This window comes from Struthio camelus, chromosome 13 (genome assembly GCF_040807025.1).
Source record: "Struthio camelus isolate bStrCam1 chromosome 13, bStrCam1.hap1, whole genome shotgun sequence".
NCBI lineage: Eukaryota > Metazoa > Chordata > Aves > Struthioniformes > Struthionidae > Struthio > Struthio camelus.
The window spans coordinates 11,965,832-11,993,681 of NC_090954.1; the positions used below are offsets into that span (position 1 = coordinate 11,965,832).

The 27,850-nt window shown below is 41.9% G+C and overlaps 2 protein-coding genes across 2 annotated transcripts; one reads left to right on the top strand and one right to left on the bottom strand.

Annotated features, from left to right (window-relative positions):
- On the bottom strand, window positions 1–8,183 carry MRPL22 (mitochondrial ribosomal protein L22). The gene is made up of 7 exons (XM_068959627.1): window positions 8,070–8,183; window positions 7,930–7,975; window positions 4,947–5,082; window positions 2,972–3,037; window positions 2,395–2,472; window positions 1,447–1,516; window positions 1–288 (listed from the first exon to the last, which is right to left on the bottom strand). The coding sequence occupies exons 1-7, from the start codon at window positions 8,095–8,097 to the stop codon at window positions 77–79; spliced, it is 636 nt and encodes a 211-aa protein (XP_068815728.1). The 5' UTR covers window positions 8,098–8,183; the 3' UTR covers window positions 1–76.
- GEMIN5 (gem nuclear organelle associated protein 5) lies at window positions 8,130–27,740 on the top strand. The gene is made up of 28 exons (XM_068959623.1): window positions 8,130–8,394; window positions 8,693–8,847; window positions 9,547–9,728; window positions 10,509–10,660; window positions 10,891–11,010; window positions 11,666–11,798; window positions 12,285–12,444; window positions 13,096–13,308; window positions 14,104–14,189; window positions 14,861–14,955; window positions 15,616–15,752; window positions 16,359–16,432; window positions 16,898–17,079; window positions 17,195–17,334; window positions 17,953–18,124; window positions 18,384–18,611; window positions 19,105–19,218; window positions 19,669–19,797; window positions 20,067–20,162; window positions 20,462–20,599; window positions 21,109–21,256; window positions 21,801–21,920; window positions 22,875–23,085; window positions 23,808–24,065; window positions 24,714–24,876; window positions 25,442–26,018; window positions 26,459–26,555; window positions 27,098–27,740. The coding sequence occupies exons 1-28, from the start codon at window positions 8,235–8,237 to the stop codon at window positions 27,251–27,253; spliced, it is 4,596 nt and encodes a 1,531-aa protein (XP_068815724.1). The 5' UTR covers window positions 8,130–8,234; the 3' UTR covers window positions 27,254–27,740.
- Window positions 27,741–27,850: the final 110 nt, after the last annotated feature.

Sequence of the window (27,850 nt, forward strand, 5' to 3'; positions counted from 1 at the left end):
TAACTGAAACATGACTTTATTCTTTTACATAACCACATTGTCAAAGGAGAAACACCTATAATGTCACAAGAGTTTGTCACAGTGTATTAGCAATGGTCCTATTTCGCAGCTGCTGCACATATTCCTTTGCTTGGTCAAAACCCGTCTTTAGGGGCTCTGGAGGAGGAGGAGGACCTTCCACCAACTTCACAAAGTAATGGCATCTGACAAGTTTCATGATGCCAAACATGCCTTTGCCATGGTAACGGATCCGCTTCACATAGTGGCCTCTGCCTGTCAAGGACTCAGCTGAAGGAAAAAGGGTGAAAAGACTTCAGTCTCAGTGTTTAAGAGCAGATGTGTAGTAGCTTATTTTACCTTGTCAGTGTATTTTTCATGACTGCATATGAAAAGTTAAGTCCTTTCAGAATTCTTTCTCCCCACCTTCCTGCTATTGCATTTAGTAGATTACCACCACGGAGGAACTCATGAGTTGATTAGCATTCATCAGGAGCACCAAAAAGGTGGATTTAGAATGTGCGTGCATGAAAATAAACATATGGTGAAAGACAAATCCAAAGGCAGCTACATCGAGAGCTTACTAGATCACATAGCTCTTTTAAAGGTAGTATTAATTCCATTGCTTTTCAGTAACTCGTCTCATGACTTCCCAGAGAAGTCTTGCAGAACTTACTTCCCTTCCTCCCTCGATTGTATTCATCACAGGCATTTTCGTTATCTAAACATCCAGCCCTGCACTAACAAATAAAAACTTCTTTGTGGCAGAGGCCTGGAAGGCCCCAAAGAATTCGAGTCTGTTCTGCTCTACAATCCAGGTTACTTTAAAACTTATGATGACACTTACACCATATTTGGCAAAATGACAACCTTCTTTCAGCCCTGAAAACACCTATACGTAAACATTTCTCTAGGTAAGAAAGTGCTGTAGTTAAACTTATCCTGTGATCATCTGCAACAATTTTTGTTTTTTTTCAAAGAATTTCCAATTCCCCTTCTTTTCACCCATGGAAGTCGTATTAACGACAAAGTTACCAGCATCTATGTTCACTGGTAGAATTAAAAATTAATACCAGTCTGCTTCTTGTTGTCCCGTCTCTTATATTCATGTCAGCCTTCCTCTTTGGGACTTTTCATTTTCACACAGGGGGCAGAAATTTCATTCATACGAATACATCTTATTAAAAATTATGCATCTAGCAGATGCCAGAAGGACACCAGTCAGACACCACCAACAGACTGATGGCTTAAGGCTCAACAGCCACATTAACTTCCGTTATGCAGCAAGTAGAAAGAACATGCCTTGACTAATTTGCTAAAAATTAGTAATTAAGTATAAACTGGTTTGCAATCATTTGTGCTGATTCAAAGTAACAGTACCTAATTAAGGATAACATTTTCCCCCAGGGTAAGATGACATTTCTTTGCACTAAAAGAAGAAACTATTACCTATATATAAGTTTGATTTGAATTCCACGTTGTGATTTCTTACTGCCATTTCCTGAGCTTCTAACAGAACCTGTAACATAAGGAAAAAAACAGAAATACCGATGAGGAATTTCAGCAGTGCTGTTTACCTTTCCGGATAAACGTACAATTGCTTCCATTTTAAGTCAGCAAAAGAAAAATTATTCTGAAAGGATCAAAATAAGCCAGCAAACTCTTTTCCAGGGATAGCGTTAGAAAAAGACTTGTTTTTTCATATAAGTACGTTCTCTGCACACAGACTGAAAAGCTTCAGGACAATTTTATCACTGCTGGGGAAGGAGAGAGCATTGGAGGAGGGAAGATGGTTCCCCTCAGGATTTGTCAGCCTTCTATCCACAGACCTTCATCAAATTGGACAGACCGAAAACAAATTCTAAGGTGGGCAAAATCAACTTATGCCACTCCATATTTTGGGCTAACACATGATACCTCTTTGCCAGTATATTTACACCGGAAATTAATGTTTTGGCCAAGCAGATGAGTAAACCCTTTGAGGCTCCTAACAACTGCAGTATTTGAAAACCTTTCACGTCTTTGCCGAACTTGGTGCTTTCTCTGTTGATAGTCTACAACTCTTGTAAATTTAAGAGCCAAAATACGTTATCAATGTAGCAACCATTAAGGACAAGGAGTCTGTACTATTTATCATGATTGTAACGCCAAGTTATTGTTCGTTAAAGATAAGAGATTACCCACATGTGCTCTAATATCATGATGAGTTAAAACACGGACGCACAGAGGTCACTTCTGCTGGATAAGTCACAACAGTAAGCAATTGCTACAAGAACGAAGACTTGGTTTAAAAGCATTCCCAAGGGGCTTAGTAGAAACGTCTCCAAACTGCTGGTGATAGGTACCGATTTGAAAGTTTCCTTAAAAACTGGAGCATTAGAGAATACTGCTGCATACCTCTTTGATTACCTTTGCTCCCTTTTTATCATTAAATTCCAACTGAGCAAGAGCCTGGTCAATGGACATTCCTTTTATCTGCAATTAAAAGGGGTTAAAGTTAACTTTGCAATTACAAATATTTCCCTTCTCTGATTCAGAATACAATACTTTAATTTGCCATTATAAAAAGCAAGTAAATATCCTTTTCCCTAACTGCTATTTCTCCCACGTGATCTCTTATATACAGAGATAAGAGAATGACTAATCATTAACGTTTATCATCTTAAAGAGAAAAAAGTGACTACCTTTCAAAGTTCCCCTTGCCATCTATTGCTAGGCAGAAGTCAATAAGAAAATTCTTTTAAGGTGTATAATCTGCCTATGATCCTGTGGACATGTTTGAGAACATACTAGGATAAAGCATTCAAACCAAACTGCGCATCGCTATTTGCCTGCACAAGCGCATGCTGTTCCCTAGGATCCTGTTATGAAGATGCCAGTTAGGCTGTGGTTGAACTACGAGGCTGTTGTTAAAGCAAACAGAGAAAGTAAATTTCACACTCTAACAATACCTACAAGAGTAACTTTTGCTTACCAGTTTTGCCAAATACCACATCTTATCCTTGCTGTATTTTATTTCCCTCCGACAGTGATATATTTCCTAGGTGTAAGAAAATAGAGACACAAAAATTTTGCTGTGAACCTAAGTTTTTTCCAAGAATAAAATAAGCATGCCTCTCCCTACTATGCCACAAATATATCAACTCAGACATACCTTTGACATTTTAAGGTGAAAGCATTAAAGAAGTAGTGTGTACAGAATAAGATTTTAATACAATCTTACGAGAATAAGTTAGAAATAAGAGTTCCCCAAAAGCGTAGCCAGGAAGTTTTTCATCTTTGACTGCTTTGAGCAGGGGAGAAGGAAAGGAAAACTCATTTGCCCACTCAGGCAAAGAAGTTACTCTCATATCAAGTCAACTTACTGGTTACTGATAAGGTGGGGAGGGCTTTGCACTTACCATTGGCATGAAGAGCATCTCCAGAAGAGCTATCTAACATCACTATCGCACCAAAAAGGACTAGAAGCAGCTAGAAAAATTTAACAGCCTTAAGTTTGAAAGATTTGACTTTTTTCTTTATGAATAGGAAAAAGAATGATTTAATCAGCAAGTCTGTTGATAATTGCTTTTTCATAAGCACTGTACTACTCGGCATATACAGCATACATTTGTAAGCCCTAGGCCATCATATTGACAGAAGCGATAAGTGTTCATGACCCACAGAAGCACGTGGCTAAAAGGCCTTATGCTTTTGAGATACAAATTATTCCGCTTAGCGGTATGCCAAGCAGAGGACAAAAGATAACACTTTCCAAGGAAGTATGATTGCAAAAATGGAAATCCAAAAAGGCAGCTGTCAAGAAGTATAAGGAAATACTGAGGAGCTCACCTAAAAATTCTCAGTTTGTGGTGTAGAGAAAGAACCATAGATTATTCCCTTCACTGACAAAATACACAACACTCAGTTTTCATGCAGAACTCTAAAACAAGAGGTTTGCTGCTGCTTGCTTTTAACTGTACTTTCCAGCTATAAATTGGTCAAGAGAAGGACAACAGAGAAGAAACATGGATGAACTTGCAGTTATCAAAAAATAATCTTATTTGTCATTACTTTATAGAAAGAGTCGACTATGTTATTTAAGTTGACTTTTGCAAAAGTTACTTTGGCCAACGGAAGACGGCTACATTGAGGATCTAGGTGACAAAAGGATATTAGATTCCTTCCTTCAATTCATGGCTTAGTAAATACAAATTATTATGCAAAGAGTCTGAAGAAACAACCCCGCTGTACAGTATTCATATACTGGTTTCCTGAGGGAAAGGGGTTTCTGCAGTCATATATCACGTCCGATTCATGTGTTCTTCTCTGATAATTTCAGAATCTCTCAGTCCATACCGAACAAATCCAAGAAAACAAAACAAGCAAGCAATAAGACAGAAGACAGCCTACGAATAAGTCTGTTAGGAGAAAGGCCACGTTAAGAGGTCACACCTTATTAGGCCCCAGATAATCTGTAAGAAAATAAATTAAGAAATGAAAAGATGATGCACTTTACTGCATCTACAGTAAATGTACACCATTAGCTCCGCTACTTAGAAGTAGATTTTCTAGCTTTGTGCACAGAACCAACAGTACAGTCACCTTCTTCTCTAGTTACCTACTATTAGCATGAATAGGACAAGTGTATACTGAGAGTTCCTGGTAACTTCTGCCTCTTTGTAGCTCAGACTTCTACAAAGAGAGGACGATATCTTTGCACTACGCATCACACATTAGATAGCTGATCAGCTGTTGAAGTTCCAACAAAATTTAGAGGTGGGAAACATCCAAAGTGAAGTTAACTTCTCTGGCTTTCACAATATAAATACACCAAACAGACCAAAATCTTAACACCAAATAAATAAGCTTTCAAATTAGCGCCTCGTAGGGTGATCTTGAGACAATGACCTTGTATTCTGAAATCGTTACATATAGACAGGTACCAAAAGTTATAGGTGCATTCTTACCGCTGGTCTGCGAGGTTCTCCAGGCAGCTGTGGAGGGTAAACAATCCTGTTCTTTTTCTCCCACTTCCCAAGTTTCTCCAGGGGTGTGCTTGTGTGGATGCATGACAGAGGGAAAACACTACCAGATGCTAAAAACCTGCAAAACAAGACCACAACCTTTGCTGTTGAATACAAAAACTCTGTGTGCCTGTTGAATTTATCCTTACCAGTCTGGATAAAGTGAATGTCTGTCACAGTTGACAGCTCACAAAATGAAACTATTTGAGCCTTTATACTGAAAGGTCTCCCACAGTTGGGCAGGAAGCTTTAGCCTTCCTAAAGCAAGCCATGATCTTAAGCGACATCTGTGTGGCAAGAGATGCCACAATGAGCATCCGCTGATCCTGACAGAGATGTAATCGCCTCTTTGTGGGGGGTTCATTACCAACATAATGAACCCACTGTTTGCAGTTTTTAAGATCAGCCAATACTTTAAGTTTCACCTAAAAATTTTTAGCAGTAGTAATTTTTAGCTTTTCAAGGACTGACTACCAAAGTCTTAGAACTGTATATACACTCATCTTGTCTGAAATTTGAAAGGAAAGTTATTTCAGAACTTCTTTAAAAAGGCAGTGAAATAAGATAATTGACAGTGAAAAACTATTTCTATGCTTTTCAGTCAGTTCTCTCACCTCCAATTCAGAAAGACTAGGCTACATTTTGCCCCCTGTTGTCTAGATAAAATGATACAGGGCAGTCAGTCGTAACTATAAGCTACAAGAAATAGGAGTCAAGAGGAAACAAAGCTTGAAAGCAAGAGGTAACAAACCAAGGCGTCTTCTCCATTTTGGTTTGTCAAAGACCGAGTATATTCTATTAGAATGTAACATCAAATGCTTTAGAAACTGAAAACCAATTCTAGAAATTGGGACACTTAAGTATTGCAATCAAAACATACCTTGAGCTTTCTAAGTGTCTGTTCCAGCCTTAACTAGAACACATGCTTTGCTAGTTACTAGTCTTCTTCCTCCCTTTCAACTTGAGACTGAAACAGAACGAGCAACTCTACTCCACTTTGTCTGCTTGCTGAGACCAGAATGCTTTCATGTTGAAAAACTGCTAGTATGGGGAAAAAGTTGTCAGAGCTGGGAAAAAGTTGTCAGAGTTGAATCCCCCCCCTCCCCATACCTTACAGTAGCAAGACATTTAGCCCCAAAAGTTTTGGCATGACACTAGCTATTTCTGAAGCACCATTTCGGTATCAGTCTCCTTTTCTCACAGAGTAGAGTTTCATAGCAAGTAAGTGACACACTACCTCAGAATTGTCTTTAAAAAGCCGTATTTCCACATTCCTCTTGGCATACGTGATCCTTGCAATCAAAGTTTCTAAAGCAAGCAACTACTGAATGACATTTTTCTTTTTCTGAATTGGCAGATATTGGCGGCAGGGAAATAACAATTCCCTTTTAAGTATTTAGAACACTTCACTGAAGCCATCCCTATATTAGGTACTCTCATAGACTAACTGAATAATTGAAGGTGGGAAATACAACACGCAGTTCGAACAAAAGACAGTCTTTTCTCCAGAGTCCAGATTCTGCTAGCAGCCTTCCTGATATAGCTACAATATAATAATAAATGAACTACAAAAGTATTTTTGCATTTGCCTCCATAAGTTAATATGAAATAAGAATAAAGATTAGCAATCACGGATCATATGATTAAGCCCACACATCCAAATGAATCTCAAAGACATACCAATTTATCCTTATCCTTTCATTAATCTCTAACCAAAAAGAATCTAGATAAGGTCAAGACGATATGCTGTGAGTTTTACAAAGTCTAAGGCTTGAAGACCTTTATGTTCACTGCCAGACTGTGCATCAAAGCAATTTAAAAGTTTTTGGCAAATAGCATACAATGTCTTAGTTGCAAGAGAGCATTGCACAGACTAAAAATTTTCACATTTGGTCAACAGGAAGTAGCGTAACGTGCAAATTAAAATATTATGGACTCTTCTAGCCAGTATTCATCAAAACTAGCTTCATTATTTGCTTAATACTTTGAGTTTCACTCAACAGCAAGTCAACAATTCATCATCACTAGACAATATCATTGAATAATATAGAACAAAAATATACAATGGTGCAGATTGATGACTGAATTAGCTGAGATAGCAGTGAATTAGTTATCTTCCAAGTATTAGCAGAACGCATTAATGCATTTCACAGACTAAGGATTTAGGAGCTTAAAATTGAAGGTAATCCAAGCGTATGTAGAGGGCAACTCTACTTGTAGTGCTTTCAGCAGGCAGAAGAGGACACAAAGAGACTACAAGCCAAAGAAGACAATGACAAGCAACAAAAGTATTTACGTTACATACACAAAACCAAGCAGAGAAGGAAAGAAAAAAAGAAGCTTTATAGCAGGAATTGTGCATAAGGAGTAAGCAGCAGACATAGAAGAACTCAATAAAACACAAGCCATCAGCATGCAACTTAGTTCAACTGCAAGGCAGTAAGCAAAGCACAAGCATGTTTATTCTTCCTTCAGAGACACGGCTCGCTCGTTTACCTCCACAGGCTTTAGCCGAGACCATAGCTCTGCCCTTTGAAAATCCACATCACCAGCCTTTCTTCTGAAGTTGGAATACAGCCAGCAGAGCCCCGCGTTCCCCAGACTCACCCTCCCCACCCGTGCAGATGGGGCGGGAAGGTCAGCAACTACGGAAAAGGCCGCTGGGGAGCCAGGGGAATTTTCTGGCACCGCTGTGCGCCAGAAGGCGGGAGGAACGAGGGGAGCTGCGCGGGCAGGACCAGAGCAGAGAGACGCCTCCGTCGTGCCGCTATGACCAGGCGCGGAGAAAGGTGCTACCGACGCACGCAGCGATGCGGCCCGGCCCGGCCCGACCCTCCCCTCCGCGCCCCGCGGTCGCCGGGCCGGGCCGGGCCCCCGGCGCTGGGCACCCGGAGCCCGCGGAGCCGGAGGGACGGGCCGCACTCACCTCTCCGGGCGCGCCCAGCCGAGGAGGCCCCACGGCCAGGCACAACCTGCAAGGGAGAAGCGAGGTGAGCGGCGGAGCGGCGGGCTCGGCCTGCCCCGGCCCCCGCCTCGCCGCCGCCGTTCCCGACCCCTCACTCTCACCAGCCGCCGCTACCCGCCGCGCCGCCATCTTCCTTGCTTCGCCTTACGGCAGGCGCTCTCGGCGCACGCGCGGCCTGCTGCGCGCCGCCAGCTTTGCGACGGCGTGCGCGGCGCTGGGCGGCAGCGCTCGGCAGCGCCCGAGGCGGCTAACGGGGCGGCGAGGCCATGGCGGCGGCGGCGCGGGTGCTGCCCGCCTCGCCCAACTGGTACAGCAGCCGCTGCAGCGACGCCAGCGGGGACGGCCGCCTCTTCGGCTTCGGCGCGAGGCACAGCATCTGCCTGCTGGACGTCGGCGGTGGCGGCACCGCCGCGCCCGCTTTCTACGGTACCGGCGCGCGCGCGCGCGGGGCCTGGTGGGGTGGGAGAGGATGGGGGTGACCGGGCCCCCTGACGCCGCCCCGGGCCCTCCTGCTCCGCGCCGCCTTTATAGAGCGCGGCGGGGCCGCCCCTCCGCCGCCCTGCGGCCCGCGCACGTGGTGGGGGCCGGGGCCGGGGCCGGGGCCGGGGCGGGCGGCCCTCGGGGGTGGGGGGGAGGTCGTGCCCTCGTGGAGGAGGGGGCCGCGCCCTCGTGGGGTCCGTGCCCTCCGAGGAGGTTTCCATCCCGCTCTTCCGCTGCCGCGCAGGAGAGCTCGTCGGCCACACGGAGAGGGTCTCCGGGTTCGCGTTTTGCCACCACCCCGGGCAGAGCGGGCTCTGCGCTAGCAGCTCCGACGACGGGACGGTGAAAGTCTGGGACACGCAGACGCTGTCGCCGGTGACGGAGCATACGTTGCACCAGGTAGGGACACCGGTGCCCATCTTCGCCGGGGCGTAGGAAACGCTGAGAGAAAAACTCACTGATCTGCCTTGTAGGACTGGCGCACAAAGCAGCGGGTATTGCTTCAACTAAAGGTGGATTTCGAAACTGGTGGAGTCAGGACTGTTGAATTCTTGTGGGTAGCTATTTTTTCCGGGCTTAGGTCTATAGTGATGTTATAGCATCTTAATAAGCTGTCAGGTATCATCAGAGCTTCAGTGAGCGAGTAATGCACTTGGTGCATGCCTATTAACACAGCTCACTTAACATCACCTCACCAAGTTGTTCTTCCTCAGAGAACACACGTGCGGTACGTGTGGTGAGTTACTGTGCCTCAGCTGCTGGGAGATACCATGGCCCATAAGAAGTTAACTGGAATGGCAGCGTATTGGCACACCAAACATGTCAAAGCTCAAAGTAACGGAAGCAGTTTAAAACTTAGCTGATGTTGGGGAGTACTTGCAGATTGTTTTCTCTTTGTTATTCTGTGTTAGGTGGTAATCTCTAGCTAGTGAGTGAAGGCAGGCTGTTAGAGTAACGTAGTCTGCTTTCCATCCAAAAAGAAGCTGCTTTTTATGCATTTCATTGTGTTCTGTGTTTTAATTCTTTAAACAGTATGAAATAAATCTAGTGGAACAACATCCTAGACTCCTTTAAACGTCTTTGATTCTGTTTCTTCAGAATACAATCTCTGCATTGCACTGGTCACCTCTTGTGAAAGATTTGGTTGTATCCGGTGATGAGAAAGGTATAATTGTTTGTTACTGGCATAACAGAAATGACAGCCAACAATTCTTCCCAGAGCCTCGGACAATTTTTTGCCTCACTTGTTCTCCTCATGACGAAAACCTGGTGGCTGTTGGGTAAATATTAATTGTTTTGTTGCTTCTCATTCTTCTTTTGAAAGGTCCTTGTCGTGGATTTTTGCTTGTTAAACAATTGCACAATTGCTTTCTAAGAGGTCTTGGTGGCTGTTTGGTTTCTGGTACGCGGCAACCCAGAAAGAATGTTCAGATTTGATAGACATGAAAGACATAGAATTCTATAAAAATTTAAGGGTCTGGGTTTGGTTTGAATCTCTGAAGTTATTTTAAACTAATATTTTTTTGATTAGACTTCTTTGGTCTTTGTCATATTACAGGTAACTTCATTTGAACAGTTTCTTAGTCTTGCTAGGCCTTTCTCAGCCATTGCAATTCCAGCCCCTTAGATGCCCAAGACCATATTGAACGAACAAGGAATAACATGAAAGCCCTTTAAACTTGAGAGCGCAGTTTTGTTGAAGGAGAACAAACACAAGAGAAGGGAGAAAATGAAAGTGGTGTTTCTAAAAGGAAAGGTTTTCCATGTAGAAAAGCGACTGTTGCTTGTCAGGTCTGTGGAAGCAATACTACTAATGACATTCATGAAGCCAAAAGTACCGTGTAATTGCACCTGAAAAGGCAGTTGCGTGTATTCCAGTGCTAAACTGGAGCTCCAGCTGATCGTTAGTCTGCGAGTCCCATTGCTGCTTGTGCTTTGGCTTCCCTGTCTGTAATATGGAGATAATGATAACAATCTCAGTGACAAGCTTTGAAATCAAATCAGATATTATTCCACAAGGGTCCAAGAGTTTCTTCATTAACTTAAATCTTTATTTTTAGCTACAAGGATGGCATGGTGGTTATAATTGATATCAGCAGGAAAAGAGAAGTTCTTCATCGGCTAAGAGGCCATGACGATGAAATACACTGTCTGGCCTGGTGCCCTGTGCCTGGTGAAGAAAGGTTACCTGCTTGGCAAGATGAGCTCCAAGGTACGTAGAAACGATTAATAGTTCGTAAAGTGGTTTTTGGTTCATACTGAAATCCTCCTTCTAGGCAACTCAATTCCTTATTCATAGAAAGGTGGTAGCTAATCAAAGGCACCTGATGAGTTAAGCTACGGTGTTTTCTGATACAGAGCAATATAGTTTCAGCTGATTTATACAGACCTTTCAGTTTTAAAGTATAACACGACTTTGACGCTATTCGATATTTCCTTTAGAAGACAGTGAAGTTCCAAATGGGGAGCTGACACAAGATACGGCTGCGAAGAAAGGCTGTTACCTGGCTTCAGGAAGCAAAGATCAGACCATACGAATATGGAGCTGTACTAGAGGCAGAAGTGAGTAAAGTTAATAACATAAGTGAAGTAAATAATAACAAAATGGTGGAAGAGTTCTTCTCTAACTACACCTTTCGTTTGCTAACCTAATAGTGTAATGCTCTGATTGTTCACTATGCTTGATTTACTGTGTGCTAATAGGAACTAAAAATCAGAACTACGATTGAAGTTCTGTTTTGCTGTAACACTGCCCATGATGGACCCCATTCCGTATTTGACTCTTAGCAATGATTTTCCTTGGCCCAAAGAAGTCAGAATTGGAGTTAGGACGTTCTTGGTGTTCACCAGGAGCAGGACAAGAAATATAAGCGATAACATTCATGTTAGACATTACAAAACCATTTGTCTGGGAAAGCAGTAAGTCACTTGAATGCATCCCCTCAGGAGGTCAGATAATTCCCTTTGCACAGGGAGAGGGGGAAGGAGTTTGGTTTAGGTAGATTTCAGTCTGGGATAGTCAGATCGATATATTTCTCAGTGAGTAGAAGCAGGCTAAATAAACTTCTGTGATTTAGAAAGTAGGAACTAGTGACGCTATGAGAGAGTACTTCTAAAGCGAAGGGGAGGGTCCTTAAAGCTTTGGATTCACAGGACTACTTTTTCTGTCAGAGAATTTTGATGTGCTAGATCTAGATGATCCCTCTGGGTTCCGTAGGTGTAATGACTTTGAAGTTGCCACCCGTGAAGAGAAGAGGTGGAGCCGTTGATCCCGCTGTTAAAGAGCGCATTTGGCTGACTGTTCACTGGCCCTGTGGTCGTTCCAAAGAAATTGTATCCAGCTGTTTTGGGTAAGTATGGCACACAGCGGCCTGGGCACGCTCAGTAACCTCAGATGTATTTATTGATAATTAAGGAAGAAGTGTTTAGGAAACCTTGACTATACCCACCCCCCACCTCTGTCAGCGTAACTGGAGAGAAGGCAGGCCAAGAGTTAGAGTGGGAGTTCAAAGCTCTGTAAAATTATTATTTATCCCGTAGTCTCTCCAGTAATCTAACTGAATAGGGAATGCTAATAGTACTAATAGTATTTTTGTTCATTTAACATCTAATGGGAGAAAATAGCATGACAGCTTTGAACGTGGTTAAACATGGATATTACCTGTAGGAGGGTGTGTGTGTGTGTGTGTGTGTATATGTATAGGCACATCACGTGGATGTGTGAATAGCTGTATTGCTGTTACGCTTGCAGTGTGTATATACGTAATACAGGCTGTATATAGACAGTAGTTTTTTTTTAAAAAGTGAACAACGAAGTGCACGCTTTTAATTTGTAGGGGAGAGTTGCTACTCTGGGATTTGACCCAATCTGTGAAACGCAAGTGGACGCTTCTAGGATCTTCCGAAGGACAGAATCACTCACGAATTGTGTTCAATCTGTGTTCCCTGAAGGCTCAAGACAAAGAGCTACTTTTTTCCATTTCAATGGACAGAGATGTAAGAACCATTTATCAAATAGCATAAAAACAGCAGTGCCAATGCAGTTCAGTTAATTGAGGTGACCTCTTTTATGGCCACAAACTTTCTCCTAAAGTGGGTGTATTGCAGGATTTTATTGCAACGTTGTTTAAAATTTGCTCTAAGCATTGGTTATGTATATTTTTGTTAGTTCATTAGCTCACGCTCTTACTATGGTGAAGTGAATGGATATGCCCTTCTGGATTGAATGGTAAGCATTTAATAATGGGGGCTTACCACTTCTTTTGTCTCAATGTTTCATTTTAGTAAGACTTAAGTTTCCTTTTTAAAATGACGTGTAGAACTGAATTGTAGCCGTCTTTACGTGAACAATAGCATCTGTTTGTTTTTCCTTGTTTTCCTTTTACTTTAAAGGCAGCAGAGAGTCTCTTATTTAGAAGTCAGAAGAGGAGCTGTAGTATTGAAATGTGTTCATTTTGCCTGTTCTGTTACAGTCTTCCAAACTAGTGCAGCCCTGTATCTGTGACATGCGCTGCTGTGGATGAAGATTACATAATATTTCAAGTCTTGAATTTGGCACTTTGATTCTTTGTCTCATTGTGCTTTGTTTTTTCTTGTCATACCAGTCACTCATGCACTTAACCGTTCCTTGTTGCCAAATTTCTTCAGGTGAAGTGTTGGGACCTATCAACTCTTGACTGTAGCTGGACAATGCCCTCGCTTGGGGGGTTTGTCTATAGTCTTGCCTTCTCCCCTGTGGACACAGGCTGTCTTGCCATCGGTGTTGGGGACAGCATGATACGGGTGTGGAATACTTTGTCCATGAACAATACCTATGATGTTAAAACCTTCTGGCAAAGCATAAAGTCCAAGGTTACAGCAGTAAGTGTGCTTTTGATTCCCTTTTCTTGTGTTTTCCTCCCCTTCTTACTCATTTTTCTCTTCTGAATAATGTTTTTCCCAACGAATATATACAGTTTCCTGTAGTTTTCCTAACTAACATGTACATAAAGCCAAGCTGTTTCTTATGAGCTCGATTCTCTTGGTATATCGTATATTGTAAAATCTGGCAGCCAAATTTTAGACCTTTTTACAGCCCTAGATGCTTGCATTCCATCTAGTGAAAATCGACTGAAGTCTAGCTGGTTATTAGTTTGCTTCCTTGCTTCTGTCCTCCTGCGTGATCCTTTCCTGCTCCATCTTTCTTGCTCTGTGGTTTCTGTTAATCTGCTAGGAAGCTTATGACATGCACACAAAACAGATGTGGATGTCTTCAGGTTGGGTTTGATCAGAGACTGGCCAGATGCTAATGCCTGGTAAAATTAGGTGGCAGCGTTAAAATGTGGTAGTTATTCTTGTCCACACTGTAAATTTTCTCACCGTCCTACATAGTTATCCCACATTTTTATTTTATAAAGTGGATATCAAGTGGTATTTTAATGATGCTAGTCACTTTGATCTCATCCCACAATAACTGGTAGGGAGAGAGTCTTTGCTACTTCTAGTGGAGAGATCAAATAAAGTGGCTTTATTTCCAAGGGTGGATATGAAGGGTTGTGCTTGCTCATCAGTTTCAATGTTTTCCTTTTGTTTCTTATTTGAAAATAAGAACTAATAAGAAAATAAGAAATAATGACTTGTGCCATTTTTGGGCCCTCTCTACTCTTTTGCTTGCAGTTATCCTGGCATCCAACTAAGGAAGGCTGCTTAGCTTTTGGAACAGATGATGGAAAAGTTGGCATATTTGACACCTTCTCCAGCAGGTAAGAAAGGAGCTTTCAAATGTATTAGTGTCCTAACGAGCAAATTGTAGATTTGGTGATGGAGTGAACAGAAGCTTATTAAATTAGTGAAGTAACGTTCAGTTTTATATTTGAAATGGTTGAAATGTTTTTCTGTTCCACGCATTCAGGATCATGAGACGAAATTAATCAGTTTTGCTATCACTGCTTGTCACATCCTGCTGGTTTACCACCATGCCGACATGACGTGATTTTTTCCTGAGGTATATCTTTACTGTTAGACAAGAGCAGGGTTAAATTAACACTAGTCAACCAGTTGGAGTCTCAGTGCATCTCTTCATTTCTCACTTATGTCTGGTAGTTCTTAAGGTAATCTTGTCCAAATTGCGTGACCAGACATCACCTATGGGAAGGCTTCAGTCAAGGGAAACTTTAGCCAGACAGATTTTCATAGAGTGAAGAGCAACATGCAGGTGCAGCTCATCAGGACAGTTTTGTTATGTTTTTAGTAGTGTCCAAGAGGAGATGTGGCTGGGCCATTGCTTGTTGCATGTTAAAGCACCTGTTGTCTGTTTTCATCACTGGAAACGTGTCGCTTGGATCTTTTTCTGTATTTGATATGTCTCCTGAGCAGAAGTTCAGTACCCTTTGCTTAAATCTAACTGCACCTACTTCCTCATCTTCCCACCCAGCGCTAGGAATAAGCCACCTCAGATCTCCAGTACTTACCACAAGAAGACTGTGTACACATTAGCCTGGGGCCCTCCAACTCCTCCTCTGTCTTTTGGTGAGTCTTGCAACCCCCTATGACAGAGTAGGACATCCGTGCAGAGCACACAGATGCCATGAAGTTGGTATGTTCTCCCTCCTTAGGGAAAGGAGCCCCGTTTGTTGGTGCTGTCCTTCCTACCCATTGAGGATGCATTTCCACTTGGAGAGTTGTTAATAATTTTGCAAGAGAGCAAAACAGTCTGTTATATTTCTAATTTTTTAATTCTAGTAGTTTCAGGAAGTAGGTGGGAGTGGAGTATAACACCTCTGTACTTATTTCAGGCTATTAAAAAGCAGTAACTGTCTGTATGGGACCTCTGCAGTCCCTGTATAGGATCAAAGTGGGTTCCTTAGCCCCAGAATATATTTCAGCCATTTGAACTAAAGAGAACAGCTCCATTAGCTCTTCTTACAAAACGTTGAATTTTTTTATGGAACAGACTTTAAAGGGAGTTTAAACTTATGCAGTCGCTGTGTTATGCAGAGATCTGTTACTAGAAATGGGAGGTTGTTTCGATGGACTGTATTGCTTAGAGTTTCTTGCTGTCAGATCACAGGCAATCAAAGCATGTATGTAACTTTTTACTCCCACTAAAAATCAAAATATGGTTTTAATACTCTTGTTCTTCACCAATCTTAACAGAAGTAATATTTAGCATTTTTCTTTGTTGGATAGGAGGAGAAGGTGAACAGCCCTCTGTAACGTTATACAGCTGTGCTGGTGAAGGTATTGTTTTTCAACACAACCCTTGGAAGCTTAGTGGAGAAGCAAATGACATCAACAAAGTCATCAGAGACACTAATTCAATCAAAGTGAGTATTTTTTTTTGTTTGTTTTTATGGGTCAGTGGTAACACTGTCATAGGTTCTGCAGCCGTGTAGTTGACCTGCTAGGTTTCCATTTCTGTCTCCATGATGAATCTAGAACAAATAATTTAAAACTCTCAGTCTCCACAGGTGAACTTTAGAAACCTCTGAGTAACTCAAACTATACAGATGCTTTATGTGTTTGGCTCTGAAGGAGGTTTTTACTTTTTGGGGTTTTTTTTCCCCTGAAATTAACACAGCAGATCTATTGCTGGCATCAGTTACTTTTCTGCTTTGCAGTTTGCTTCATCAAAAAAGAGTAATTGAAATAAAATGTCTGTTTTTTAGAGCTGTACCTGGCTGTTTAAAATGATTAGTTCCTACAGGATTTTTCATTTTAAAAGCGTTTGAGAAGTAATATTCCGAATAATGTCATGGCTTAGATAACAAGGCAGGCAAGCATTGGAAATGTGAAGCTCCAATCCTAAATTAACTCAGTTTCTCTACTCCTGTTGTTGCAAACGTTAACTTTAAAAAATAAATAAATAAACACCGCGGTAAAGGCGTAAGTGTGTGGAGATTGTTGGCAATAGTTGTGTCTTCTTTCTACAGCACAAATTGCCTGCACATACTGAGATCAGCTGGAAACCGGATGGCAAACTCTTGGCTCTTGGTAATGAGGATGGGTATGTTTAACTTATAGGTTAGAGTTGTGTATGCGTTGATCTCGACGAGAGTCGACGTAGAAAAACAAAAATATTTTTTTGCTATGCTGGTTTATCTCTATTCTTTCACCTGTCAAAACATAGTTTCATGTCAGGAAAATATCTGCAAAAACCGGAAAAGGGAATTTTGAAAGTGGTGTTGCCAGTGTATTTCAATTGTGATAACACAGCATCCTTTGTTGCTACTTGGTTTAGTCATTTTTGGCATGGAGGATCCACTGCATCATGTTAAATCATTTTTCAGTGGTCCACTGAGGGTTGAAACTCATTTTTGCTGATGAACTAAACCGGGGCTTGAGTTGAATTCAGAAACAGAAAACTCATTTAGTTACTCTATTTCATGTTCTATCGTTCTTCTCCTAACACAATTCACCCCAAAAAATCCCATTTTCACTGACTGGTGGATTTCTTGTTTTCACATTTCAGCTCAATCGAAATATTTCAGGCTCCAAACTTGAAATTGCTCTGCACTATCCAGCAACATCATAAACTGATTAACGCTATTCGTTGGCACCATGAGCATGGGAGCCAGCCAGAGCTGAGTTATTTGATAGCTTCGGGCTCAATTAATGCTACTATTTATGTGCATAATCTGAAGAGCATTATAGGTAATGGTTTGCAAATTATACTTCCAAGTCTTGGCACCTTGTTTTACTTTGCTTGTGGTTTCTCTTGCTAGCCGTACTTCTAGCCATGCTTGATTCTTTTCTTTTTTTCCTTCAGAGAACTCTTCAGAAGGTCCTTTGACAATAACAGAGCCTTTTCGAACTCTGGCAGGGCACACAGCTAAAATCACAAGTCTTTCTTGGAGCCCCCACCATGAGGCGAGATTGGTATCTGCTTGCTATGATGGCACTGCACAGGTATTACTCTAGAGCTATTACCCTAGAACGTACTCAGAAGTATGTTTCTCTTATTTTCAAATTATCCATTCTCTATGTTTTAGAACCAAGCAAAACAACAGAGCTGCTTTTGTTAGTTAAACTGCTGAATGATTGCAGATTTACCCTTGATAACCGTGTGCTGGTCCTGGATACCTGAAGCAGAGAGCAAAATTTTGCCTTTTGCTTAGTCCCGTTTCTTCTTCCCACCGGCAAATGAGAATACTGCTAAGAAGAATTTTAGTCCAGACCTGGGGAAATGCATACAGAGAAGCTGGGCAGTTGGTGTGTTTTAATGACTAATGAGTTGATTCATAAGTCCAGTCGTTTGTGTTTCCGTATCATGTTATTCCTGTCATTCATATGATGTTTTCACTTTTAGATCCTCAGAAAAGGGATATGTTACACAAATGTATCAATGCAAACAAACGAAGCTCTGAGTTTTCTCCGTTTGCACGTTGGCATTTGGAATACTTGTGCTGTGGTTCAAACACCCTAAAAGAGAAGCTTCTACATGTGCAAATCACTGAAGAGGAAATGCTGAGTATTAGGGGAGGGTGAGACTTTCTGAGTAATTGGGTTTCTTTTTTTATTTATAAGGTATGGGATGTTATGAAAGAAGAGCCGCTCTGCAACTACCGAGGGCACCGGGGCCGGCTGCTTTGTGTCCAGTGGTCACCAGTGGATTCAGATTCTATTTATACAGGAGGAGATGATTTTTCTGTTCACAAATGGCTCATCTCGAAGCAGGAGCATACCCGGCCTCCTCAGGGTAAGTACGTTCAAACAGAAGATCCTTTCCTGGAGATGATGTGGGAGGTGGGAAATAAAGGGTTGCCAGAATGAAATTGTATAATAAAGTTTTAGCGCTGAATTCAGATCTGCCTGCTACCTCTTTAGGGATAAACTGTGTCCAGGTTTAAACTGAGCTGTATCCTTATTTGGAAACCAGATACTGATCTTGAGAGGCAGACAATATACTGAAAATCTCTACAGATTATATCAGGGTAACTGTTGAAAAACTTTTATAGGCAAAAAGAGCATAGAATTAGAGAAGAAAAGAAGTATGCAACCCAAAGTCAAAACAAAGAAGAAGAAAAAGCCTATAGGAAAGAGTCCAGCCAAGCAGGATCTGAGCGATACCGTGAATGGAGATGAAAGTGTGAAAGAAATTTTGGTAGAAGAAAATGGAGTATCAGACCACGAAGGAGAAAAAGAAGCTCAAGAGGCAGAGTTGCCTGATAAAGTCTCCACGGCAGGTAATAATCAGATTGTCTTAGTGCAGTGTTTCCCAGATTGATTAGCTCTCAGAGCATCACCAAGCTTAACGCTTTCCTGCCTATTTTCTTAGGATAAGTTTTTAGTTGAAATATTCCACTTGAAGGAAATACGATTCCTGAAACATAACCTTATAGACTAGTTTGGGACTCACTCTGTTTAAATAAGAAGATTCTGGCATAAAGAGCAAAATTAAGTGAGGTGCTAGTCCTGAAACACTGTCATTTTTGATCAGTGCTGCCTTCCAGTGATGGATCTTAATACTTATGGACCTTTGTTAGTGTCTAGTGACATCCTATTTAGCTTTCTGACAGTTCTGTAATATCTTATTATTATTTCCTTTCTCTAGAAAAGCTATTAAGTACTATGGCAAAGTGAAGCTTTTTTTTTTCTGTATATAATGTGAATATTTGAAGTATTCTGCTTTAGGCTTTTCCATGTACTATTGCGGTTTTTTATCACTTAACTCCACAGCGTCCAAGGATACCTCTTCATATTCGTCTGATTATTTCTCGTTTGGCTTGCCAAAGCCTTTAGTGACCCAGAAGGCCGCTCCTGTGAAAAAGGATCAGCCTAAAGAGAAAACAGGTTAGTGTGTTTCAGTGATTTCTTAGCAGCAGTGCATCCAAGCAGAGCTGCTGATTCTAGGCTAATTTCTGGCTGCAGCTTCCCTTCTTAATGTGACGCTAAGTAAGTGGTACAGAAAGACAGAAAAGTGTTTGCTTTTAAAACCTCTTAAACGTTTTAGTTCTCTACTTTTATTTGCCATACTTGCCAGGTCAACTGAATAAGTTATTCAGTGTGGGCTTAGATATTGCCTTTTGGTTGCTAGTTTCAGTCTAGGCATGATGGATCAGTATTGAAAGTGATCAGTATTTAAAAATCAGAATTGTCACAACAGAGATGCACGTGGCACTTGAGTACTTGCTTTTTGTCTTACTGCGTGAGGAAGAGGGCTCTTTTGGAACATACCAGAGTTCTGCTGTAGGAGACTCTTACAACTGTGCAGCAGTGACTAAAACGCGACCGACTTTTCAGGTCCTGATTCCTCTCTGAAGAAGAGGAAGCCTCGTTCAATTTTGCCCTTCACCACATCCATGGATCACAGATCAAAAGACGAATTGCATCAGGACTGCTTGAGGCTTGCTACATGTCTGAAATCCAAAGGTATCAGTCTTAAAGTCAGAGTGTACAAAGGAACTTGCAATGTTCAGTTTCGAATAAACGTTCAGCACGCACACGGTCCTTTTAATCAGACATGAATGAAGTACAAACGCAAGAAATTGTTACATCTGCTGTTTACAGGAAAAAAAGTGGAAGGCATAAATATTCCCAGTGATTGAGCGTACTAGAGCAGTACGTTGATTTGGCAGGTTCTCGTGCCCTGCGTTGCACCAACTCTCAAATGTTCCTTCTCTTTGCTTTATTTGTGATAGGTCATAATGAGGGTTTGTCCTCTGACCTCAAGGATCATGTCCACTTGGGGCTTTTCACAGACAGGGCTTCTCTGCACCAGATGATAGATGTGGAAGGTAAGTGGCATATTGAATCCAATTTGACAATATAACCATTGTCACAGGGGCCTTTGAGAAGAAGACAAATTGGGAAAGATGCTCACGTTTTCTTTATTGCAGATTAAAATGCAGGGTTAAGAATGCAGGCTTGAAGAAAAGACTTATTTTTCCCAAACAGCTGTTAGGGCTTTCAGACGCAAACTTGCAGTATCTTAAGTCTGAACGAACGCGTTTTTGCCAGAGTATTTTACTGCGGTTAATTGGCACTATTGGACTCATGCTGATAGGTAACTAGAAAGTATGTTTGTTTCAAACAGGAAAATATCACTTGGAGAATGGGCATCCAGAGCTCTTTCAGCAGCTCATGTTGTGGAAAGGAGATCTAAAGGGCATCCTCCAGGCAGCTGCTGAGAGGGGAGAGCTGACAGACCAGCTGGTAGCAATTTCACCCATGGGTATGTTTTGTTTGTGACAAGTAAGCAAATGGAATTAGCTGCCAAGGGTCACCACATTCTGATTGTTCTGGATTGGAAATAGGTTACTTCTTTAACTGCCTGATGACAAAATTCAAACATAAAACAAATGTAGCTTATTAAGACCTGGATGTTCCCGCGAGCACGCTTGGGTTGGAGGAGAAGGGAATAAAGACTGATTTCCTTTGGGACTTCTTAGAGGAGACCCATACTTCCCCGTACTTCCAAGCACAGAGTTGGTACTTTGTAATATGTTGCAATCCTCCTGGCTTGCTGTCGGTTTAAATATACTTCCAAGTTGTTATTTTGCTGATTGTGAAGTCCTACAGTTATGTTGAAGCCCAAGCTTTGTGCTGTTTTATTGCCTCGGTGACTTGCATTAGAACGGTTAAGAAACAAAAAACGAGTCTGGAGGTGATACCAGTGCTCACAGGAGTCCTTCCAGTTTTAAAACTTTTTCCCTAATGATGGTATTGCCGTCTCTTTTCCAGTTGGATATCAGGCTTGGGTTTGGACAGTAGAAGCCTTTGCAAAGCAGCTGTGTTTTCAGGAGCAGTATGTGAAGGCTGCTTCCCACCTCCTGTCCATCCATAAAGTGTATGAGGCTGTCGAGCTCCTGAAAGTGAACCACTTCTACAGGTTGCTGTATATTTTGTTTAGATTGTTGTTGTTTTCAGGCTACACTAGTGAATAGCTTTGATTTCACATTTTAGCTGTGCAGTGCTGACATTGTGCTTTAATACCTGACAACTACTCAGCTCTACACACAAGCACGACTTAAAAAAACATGATTTACTTACTGCTGCTACGTATTAATGCTTAAGGGCATGGTAACTGAAAAAGACTGGGAGGAAACATGCAATTCTTGTTTACTCTAAATGAGATTATTAGATTTTCTTTAGAATATTCTCTACGGTGTATTGTGCAGCCAGACAGAGGTATTAGCGTTTTTGCTTCCTCAGGTGTTGGGTACTTTTACAGTGGGAGGTGGGCTCCCAGCTATAATTACATTAGTTGTCTGATCTAATAAGATAAATCTTCTTCTTTGTTCTTGGGCCTAAAATACTTGAGGCAGTTTCTTTTTAAAAAATGTGAGAGAAATGTCACCCATGAAAGGATAAGGTATTTATTTTTGTATGCAGTCAATTAACTTCTTTTACCGGATTTCTCTTATGTGCCTTAGGGAAGCTATTGTAATTGCTAAGGCCAGGCTGCGTCCAGAAGATCCAGTCCTGAGGGATCTCTACACCAGCTGGGCAGCTCTTCTAGAGAAAGATGGTCATTATTCCATGGCCGCCAAATGGTAAGTTTTACTGCAAAAAGGAGAGTATTGATTCCACGTCTGAAACAAAGACGACTTGTTGGCTTTGTAGCAGCTAAAATCTGGCAGCTTTCAAAAGGGGGCCTGTTCATTATTTGTCCAAGGTGCTTCCTGAGCCTGATCTCACTGGATTTCTCTAATGTTGGTGGGAAAAGAAGCTTCAGAGGGCAGTTCAGAGCAGAAGGACAACTTACCTGTGATAGAGCCACTTCTTTCCGAAGACATTGCTTGGAAGACTTGGAAAATTAGGATAGCAAGACTAAGATTAGGATGTGTACAAAAAGACTCTCTGATGTTTCCAACCTTTCTACTGAAAATGTGGCAGAGCAGCTTTTTCTCCTGACTCTGTTTTAGGCCTTAGCTAACAGCCTAATGACTGGGTCATCCTTCTCCAGCCTAGTGTTTCATACTTGTGGCTACCAAAATTACTAATAACTCTTGAAATATCTTGGTCTGAAAAAGTCTACTGTGTTTGCTTGAGGCTGATTTCAGTTCTTTCTCTCTCTCTCTCTCTCTCTTTTTTTTTCTTTTTTTTTTTTTTTTTTGTGTTCACACTTCTGAAAAGATTCAGCTGAAATCCAGAGAAATGCAGAGTAGTTGATAAGCTGGTATAATTTTTGTCCTCTTGAATCTGTTTATTTAAATTTCTCATCTAACCCTGCATGGTTTAGGGTTTTACATGCTACCAGAGGTTTCAGTTGAGACTACTAGGCTGAGAGGCTGAGTGACCGCAGGCTTCCCTTTGGAGCTTTGCGTTAGATCAGGCACCCTCTGTGTGATGTACCCTTCGGTAAGGCAAAGTGACCAGAGCTCTGAGAACTTGTGGTAACTACAGATTTATCTTCATTTATATGTTTGCACTAGAACTGCTGTAATACAATTTTAAAATGGTATCTTAGTACTAACCTGAAGCCATTTGCTTTTATCTCTTTTTAGTTATTTAGGGGCTTCCTCACCCTACGATGCAGTCAAAGTGCTGGCAAAAAAGGGCGATGTGACATCCCTTAAAACTGCTGCTGAGCTGGCTCTGATATCTGGAGAGGAGGAGTTGTCAGCAACTTTGTCTTTCAGATGTGCCCAAGAGCTGCTGTCATCCAGGAACTGGGTGGGGGCTCAGGAAGTCCTTCAGCAACAGAAAACTTTATTTGTGAGACTGGTTTTTTTTCTTCTCCCTTTCTCTAGCATTAACTGATTAACTTGATTAACTTGGCACCCCTTCTCTATGTTAACAGTCCCCAGGTAGTCTATTTGAGCTCGCTTTGCCTCAAAATATTCTGCTAGAAGTGTATTGCAGTGATGCTATAAGCAAGCATGTCCCTTTTGCAGAGGCCAAGGACCTGTAGTGGGGAAGCACGTAGGTCCTGTTCTTGACAGATAATAATTGGGGATGTAATAACATGAAAAGGTGGGAAGGAGTCACAGGGCAGAATACAGGGAAATAAGGAGAGGTATTTGAGAGAGGTATTTTTTTTATTTTAAAAATGTAATTGATGTAGTGCAGTTTTCTTGCTCTAATTTCTTTTTAAGTATACAATACCGATGTTAAGAAAGGGGTAGAAGGAAGTATTCGTTGCTTACATTAAATGAACGAACAAGCTAACTGTAACCCTGTTAGCTGTTAGAGACTTAACCTGGGAACTTGATTTTGTGTGGACTGAGAAGCAGAAGGTCAGATTAGCTTGGTCTGAGGTTCCCTTCTGGCCTTAGATTCCCTGACTCGATTGCCTTTGGTAGCTGCAGTTGTGAAACAAGCTGTCACCATCAAGATGCTAGTAGCCATGATGTTTTTAAATGTCATGTGGTGTGACCAATAAGTGATTTTTTTTTCTCTTCACAACAGCTTAGTGCTCTTTTTTTCTCTTATTGAAGGGACAAAGGCTTGTTTTCTGCCTTAATGAATTGCTTTGCAAGTACCTTAGTGAGAGAAATCCATTTGACCGGAAGAGCCCTTCCTCTCCCTGTTACCACAGCTGGGAGCTGGACAAAGAGTCCCCATTTCTTGACATGGTGATGGAAGTCTGGCAGAGTGCATTGGGCATGAATACCACTGAACAAGCCACATGTGCACGGGAGCAGCTGCGCAATATCGAGTACCCTCCTTCAACCAGCAACACACATCCCAAGCAGGTAATTGGGCTTAGATCTGTGTATACAGTAAATCTTATTGTGATGTGCGTAATAAGCAAATTACTTTGTGGTGGTGTGCCAGCCACTTCTAGGGGACTGGTTTCTGCACCCTGCTGCAGGGTGAGGTTATTTCCTAGGAGAGGTGGATGATAAGCAGCTGGGACAGCTTGCGTAGTTGGCAGTGTGTTTCTGCACAGGGTAAGAACTGACATACACTGAGATCAGTGAGACGTGCTGGCTGCATGGGATTGATTGCGCAGGTCAGTGGTCTCGGCCGTGATTCAATTTTTCATGTAGAATTGTTAGCAGAGGCAACTTGTTTTTAAAATACCCTGGAGTTCAGAAAGTCTGTTCATAGAGCAGTGCTGCTACAGCTGTCCTCTCTGACCCTGCTGAGTCCCTAACCTTTGATGTACTCCTCATCCACTTACGAGGACACATGCAAGCACAGCTGCTGATCTTACAATGACAAGTAATGCTAAAGTACTCTGGTCTCCTGCACGAAGGAGAGTATGTAAATTGCGTCATTGTTAAAATTGCTTTTGGTTAAGTCATGTGCTCTTGGGCTTTTCCACAATGGCGATAACCTGTCAGTCATTCATACTTTGCAGTGAAGCTATTAATACATGCTCTTGCTGCTTCCTATAGCTGCTTTTCCATATCTCCCACGACCTGACCCTTGCAACGCTGAGCTATCAGACTGCTGCGTGGGATGAGGCACTGAAAAGTATTCTTGGAGCTGTGATCCGCAGTTATGATGCTGGTAATTTCACTCTGATGCAAGAGATCTGCAGTATCCTCCTTCCTGAAGGTAAGGCTCTTGCGTATCTCCTGGTACTGACAAATAGGGGGATCATCCTTGTGAGCAGAGTTACGTGTCCATTAACTCTAAATTTACTAGGCATAGTAACCTTTGGAAGGAGTAGGACATTCCCATGTATATGGGAACCCATGGCTCTTAGCAGTGTACTGCTTCCGTGCCAAGTCTGTGCCACTTAACTGTCAGTGGAGTCTGGCTATTGCAAAGGCAGTTGGGTGATCAAAATTCCTAACTGTGGAAGAAAGCTCACCAGTAACATTTGCTTTCAGAATATGCAGTGCAGAGGTCTTGTGGCTCTTGATCATGTGACTATCCTGATGTGCAGTTTAGGATCAAGGAAGTTTGCTGTGAACGATAAGAACATGCAGTCATGAGCTAGCTAGAACACAGCACTGTATTTAGAAAGATGCCTATCTTTCTGCTACCTGCACCCCTCTGCCAGTGTCTGAATAAATCTCTATTCTGGGTCTCCAAGATAGCCAGTTCACTTACCACATCTGGTCTTTGTCTTTGGAAATCCTTGTAATCTATCTTTTAATCCTTTTTGTGTTATTAGGCTGTGATAACCTGAGACAGAAACTAGACAGCACAGATACACAGAGCATGGATGCTTGCAGAAGTTTAGAGGGCTTTGTGGCTTACGGATTGCTGTATGACCTGTGGTGGAACCCGCCCAAAGATTGTCTTGCAAAAGATTTGCAAAAGGCTGTCTTGGATCCTGTGCTGAGTCCGAGTGAGAAGACAGCTCCCGAACAGAGTTACGTTTCAGGTTGCTCTCCTCCTGAAGAAACTGCTGATCAATGTGCAGTCGAGATGGATGAAAACCTTCACGGTGCAACTGAACTTCAGAGGTGCGAGACAGAAAGTGACTCGAGGGCTGCCTCAGTGGATTTGGAAGACAGGCAGTCAAAACTGAGTGGCTGCAAAGTGCTTCTTTCGGAAGTGATTGCTGCTTTGCAGAGTACCCAGAGAGATATAGCCGAGGTCCAGCAGATTTTAGCAGAGATGATCCGCCAGCATCAGAAGAACAACCTCCAGGGAAGCACAAATGGAAGTACGGAGGAAAGCAAGCTGCAGCAGAGTTCAGAGACTGAATCAGACAAGCCATGCTCTGACAGCAGCCAGATGAAGTGGTAAGTTTTGAAACGTGAAGGAATGTACTGAAGTGTTGCTTTATTATTTTGTGTTTGTGAAGCAGATTAGCTGCTTAGCTCAGCTTCACTCTACTCTCCAGTTTATCACCTAGAGACACTTCAACATATAGCTCAGAACTCTTGTGCTTCCCCTGAGCTGAAGCACCACATGCTTAAACTTACTACAGCCAAATAACTTTCTGATGCACAGAGTGCGTTGATACAGTGAACAAACAAAGCAATTTGAAAAGGGGAGGATAATCAAAAGGACAAACACGATGTAAGAGTTCTGTGTCTCTGTTGAACAATTCTTTGGGTCATTGGCAAGAAAGAGCTAGAGGATGTAACATTCGTCTAACGCTCCGTTCCCAGCAGAGTAGGGAGCCTGTGCAGTCATTTAAGCAAAACAGTTACTCATGACATCTGTTCTTTTTTGACAGTAAAGCTGAAGTAAAGGAACCCATTACCCTCCCTGAGCTAACAAAGCAGCTTCTCAGAGCAAACCAGAAGCTAGCAGAATTTCCAGAGAGTTTAAAGGTAAGTTTTTTCAGAAGAGGTGTTGTGGTTCTGAAAGATCTTCTTGTACTTTGAGCTGGAATGGATGATAAGGGCAGCATCATGATATAATCCCTTTTATACAGAAAGCAAGGAGTGGTGACTTTTTGTGCCACAGTTACAGACTCTTTGTTTGTAAGATAAAGGTGCCGTACTGCTATGTTGGTGCTGGCAATATAGATGCAGGCTGGCTGATAAAGGTAAGCGGAGGCACCCTGATCCTATGATGATTTTGAGAGACGATTAACACAAGGTGTTGGGGTCCAGTTGGTGCAATTTTTGCTTCACCCATGACTTAAAGCAATTCGAAAGCGTAGATCCCACATGGGAGAACTTAGTGGAATATTGCAGTATAAATCTCTGCTACGCATTTTAAAAGTAATCCCTTGCTATTTATGATAATTATGCACCCAAAAACACAGCTTTGATAGCGTATTTAGAAACTTAAGGTGTAGCATGGCCTATATAGATTAGGAACTGTAGAAACTACTTTAAAGAGTATCACCTTACATTTCTTCTTGCAGGCCTTCCCTTTCCCTGACGTGCTGGAGTGCTGTCTTGTACTCCTTCACATTGGATCCCAGTGTCCTCCTGAACTACACGAACAGGCATTGGACCTTCTTAGGAAACACGGTTGCGCTAACATTTATGAAAAGGCTGGCAGGAAGTTCTTGGTCTGATGTTTTGAGACCAGGCTGTCTCCCTTGTGCTGTCCACAACTACTTAACACCACGGCTGTTTCTTCAAGTGAAAGCTTGTTTCGATGGACACGGTAATTGTTGAAGACTATTGTTCTGGATAAAACTACAGGAAAAAAAAATCAGGTTTATATACAGACTCTCATGGTCATCCACTGCAACTACTAAATAAGATTGTGCTTGAAAATTGAAAAGCAGTAGATTGTGGCCTTGAACTGTATACAGGAATTTTGTATAGTGTTTTTTTTTTTTTTTTTGTGGGAAGCTATGCCAAGGGACGCTCTTGGAATTTACATGCAACAGAAGGAGTGTTAAGTGGTTACATCAGTCTTTCAGCAGAGGAACAGTTGTAGCTGCCCTCTGGAAAAATAATGGTTTCTTTAAGCAGTCTGACGTTTAAGCCAGTATTGTTCTTGCAAGCATTGTCAATTTATTCTTGTTCTTTAAATAAAAGTCTTCTACATCTAGGCATTAGCATTTAATTTGACAGATGGATGGAAATTAGTATCTATCGCTCATTTTACAAGTCCTTTTTTTTGTTAAAAAAATACAACGTAAATTTAACTCAGTAGATAAAAA

Excerpts from the sequence above, each read along its gene's own strand:
- MRPL22 (XM_068959627.1), bottom strand. The coding sequence starts at position 8,097 with ATGGCGGCGCGGCGGGTAGCGGCGGCTG. Across the intron at positions 2,473-2,971 it reads TGTGGTATTTGGCAAAACTG|ATAAAAGGAATGTCCATTGA; the intron begins GTAAGCAAAAGT and ends TTTTAATTGCAG. Across the intron at positions 289-1,446 it reads CAAATCAAACTTATATATAG|CTGAGTCCTTGACAGGCAGA; the intron begins GTAATAGTTTCT and ends TTTTTCCTTCAG.
- GEMIN5 (XM_068959623.1), top strand. The coding sequence starts at position 8,235 with ATGGCGGCGGCGGCGCGGGTGCTGCCCGCCTCGCCCAACTGGTACAGC. Across the intron at positions 17,080-17,194 it reads TAATCTGAAGAGCATTATAG|AGAACTCTTCAGAAGGTCCT; the intron begins GTAATGGTTTGC and ends TTTTTCCTTCAG. Across the intron at positions 20,600-21,108 it reads GGTAGCAATTTCACCCATGG|TTGGATATCAGGCTTGGGTT; the intron begins GTATGTTTTGTT and ends TCTCTTTTCCAG.